At 43.8% G+C, this 1930-nt stretch overlaps 1 protein-coding gene across 1 annotated transcript in view; it reads left to right on the plus strand.

Moving 5' to 3' along the window:
- The first annotated feature begins 234 nt into the window (after window positions 1–234).
- The window catches only part of CBL (Cbl proto-oncogene, E3 ubiquitin protein ligase), a 95513-nt gene continuing 93817 nt past the window's right edge, over window positions 235–1930 (plus strand). The window contains exon 1 of the mRNA XM_011965007.1: window positions 235–279. Within this exon, the coding sequence (XP_011820397.1) occupies window positions 235–279 (45 nt within the window). The remainder of the gene's footprint in view (window positions 280–1930) is intronic.

Raw genomic sequence — 1930 nt, forward strand, 5'->3', positions numbered from 1 at the left:
GTCCCAAATACTCAGGAGGCTGAGGTGGAAAGATCACCCAGGAGTTTGAGGCTGTAGTGAGCTATGATCCTGCTACTGTGCATCAGCTTGGGCAACAGAGTGAGACCCTGTCTCTAAATAAAGAAAAAGAAAAAGGAAAAGCAGCTGATTCTTAGTTACCTCAAGTGAAAATTATGTTGACACTTTTCCACAGTGACACTTAACATAAATGTAGTAGTTGCTGGGGAGTTAAAGATGACCCGGCACTCACACTTAACAATTTGTGTGATACAGCTGAAGGTACATAGAGGGCTCTGGGAACCCTCTATGCAATAGAGTCTATGGGGCTCATGAGGCAAACCATTAATCTCTGAGGAGGCAAAAAAGGGAATGGGGAGGAACTTTAGACCAGTCAGGCTCTTATGTAATACCCTCAAGCACAATTGTGTCTTAATTAGTATATGGCGTCTAAAAGTGATACTAAAACATTTACAGTTGTCCTTTCCTATCCCTAGTTTGCTTCCTGCAGTTTCAGTTACCTGTGGTTTGAAAATATTAAATGGAAAATTCCAGAAATAAACAATCCAGAAGTTTTAAATTGTGTGCTGTTCTGAGTAACAAGATGAAATCTTGCAATCTTGTGCTGCTTGTGTCCTGGGCATGAATCATCCCTTTATGCAGTGTGGATACATACTGTGGATATAGTAGTGTAGCCACACCGTCTACACTACCAACCTGTTAGTCGCCTAGTAATCATCTTGATTCTCAGATCAACTGTTGTGGTCTTGCAGTGCTTGTATTTGAGTCGCCCTTATTTTACTTAATGACCCGCAAAGCATGAGAGTAATGATGCTGGCATTTTAGATATCCAAAGAAAAACCAGAAAGTGCCTCCTTTAAGTGAACAGGTGAAAGTTGTTAAGAAAAAAATCATATTCTGAGGTTACTAAGATGTACAGTAAGAATGAATCTTCTACTCATGAAATTGTGAAGAAGGGGCTGGGCTCAGTGGCTCATGCCTGTAATCCCAGCGCTTTGGGAGACCAAGGTGGGTGTATCACTTGTGTCCAGGAGTTCGAGACCAGCCTGGGCACATGGTGAAACCCTTTTTTAAAACAAAATTTTGAAGAAGCAAAAAGAAACTTTTACTAGGGCTGGACGTGGTGTCTCACACCTGTAATTTCAGCACTGCGGGAGGCTGAGGCGGGTGCATCACTTGAGGTCAGGAGTTGGAGACCAGCCTGGCCAACATGGTGAAACCCTGTCTCTACTAAAAAATACAAAAATTAGCCGGGTATGGAGGCGGGCTCCTATAATCCCATCTACTCGGGAGGAGGCTAAGGCAGGAGAATTGCTTAAACCCGGGAGGCAGAGGTGGCAGTGAGCTGAGATAGTGTTGCTGCTCTCCAGCCTGGGCACAGAGTGAGACTCTGTCTCAATAACAACAAAAAATTTCATACTAGGCTTGCTGTCATACTTCATGGCCCTGGTATATGATAAGTGCTTAGTTAAGATGGAAAAAGTGTTAAATTTGTGGATGGAAGACATGCACAGAAACGTGCTCTGATTGGCGCACTTGGGTTTGGTATTCTTGATTTGAGGCAACCACCAAGGGTCTTGGAATGCATCTAACATAAAGGAGGACCACTGTGATCTCTAGTTCATGCCGAGTATTTGGTTTGAAGTTGCATCGATAACTCTGGACAAATAAACGTTTTTGCATTTTTTTTTTTGAGACAAAGTCTCGCTCTTTTGCCCACGCTGGAGTGCAGTGGCGTCATCTTGGCTCACTGCAACCTCTGTCTCCTGGGTTCAAGTGATTCTCCTGCCTCAGCCTTTCAAGTAGCTGGGATTATAGGTGGGCACCACCTCACCTGGCTAATTTTTTTTTTTTTTAAGACGGAATCTCTCTGCCACCCAGGCTGGAGTGCAATGGCACGATCTTGGCTCAC

Source organism: Mandrillus leucophaeus, unplaced genomic scaffold (assembly GCF_000951045.1).
Source record: "Mandrillus leucophaeus isolate KB7577 unplaced genomic scaffold, Mleu.le_1.0 Scaffold71, whole genome shotgun sequence".
Taxonomy (NCBI): Eukaryota; Metazoa; Chordata; class Mammalia; order Primates; family Cercopithecidae; genus Mandrillus; species Mandrillus leucophaeus.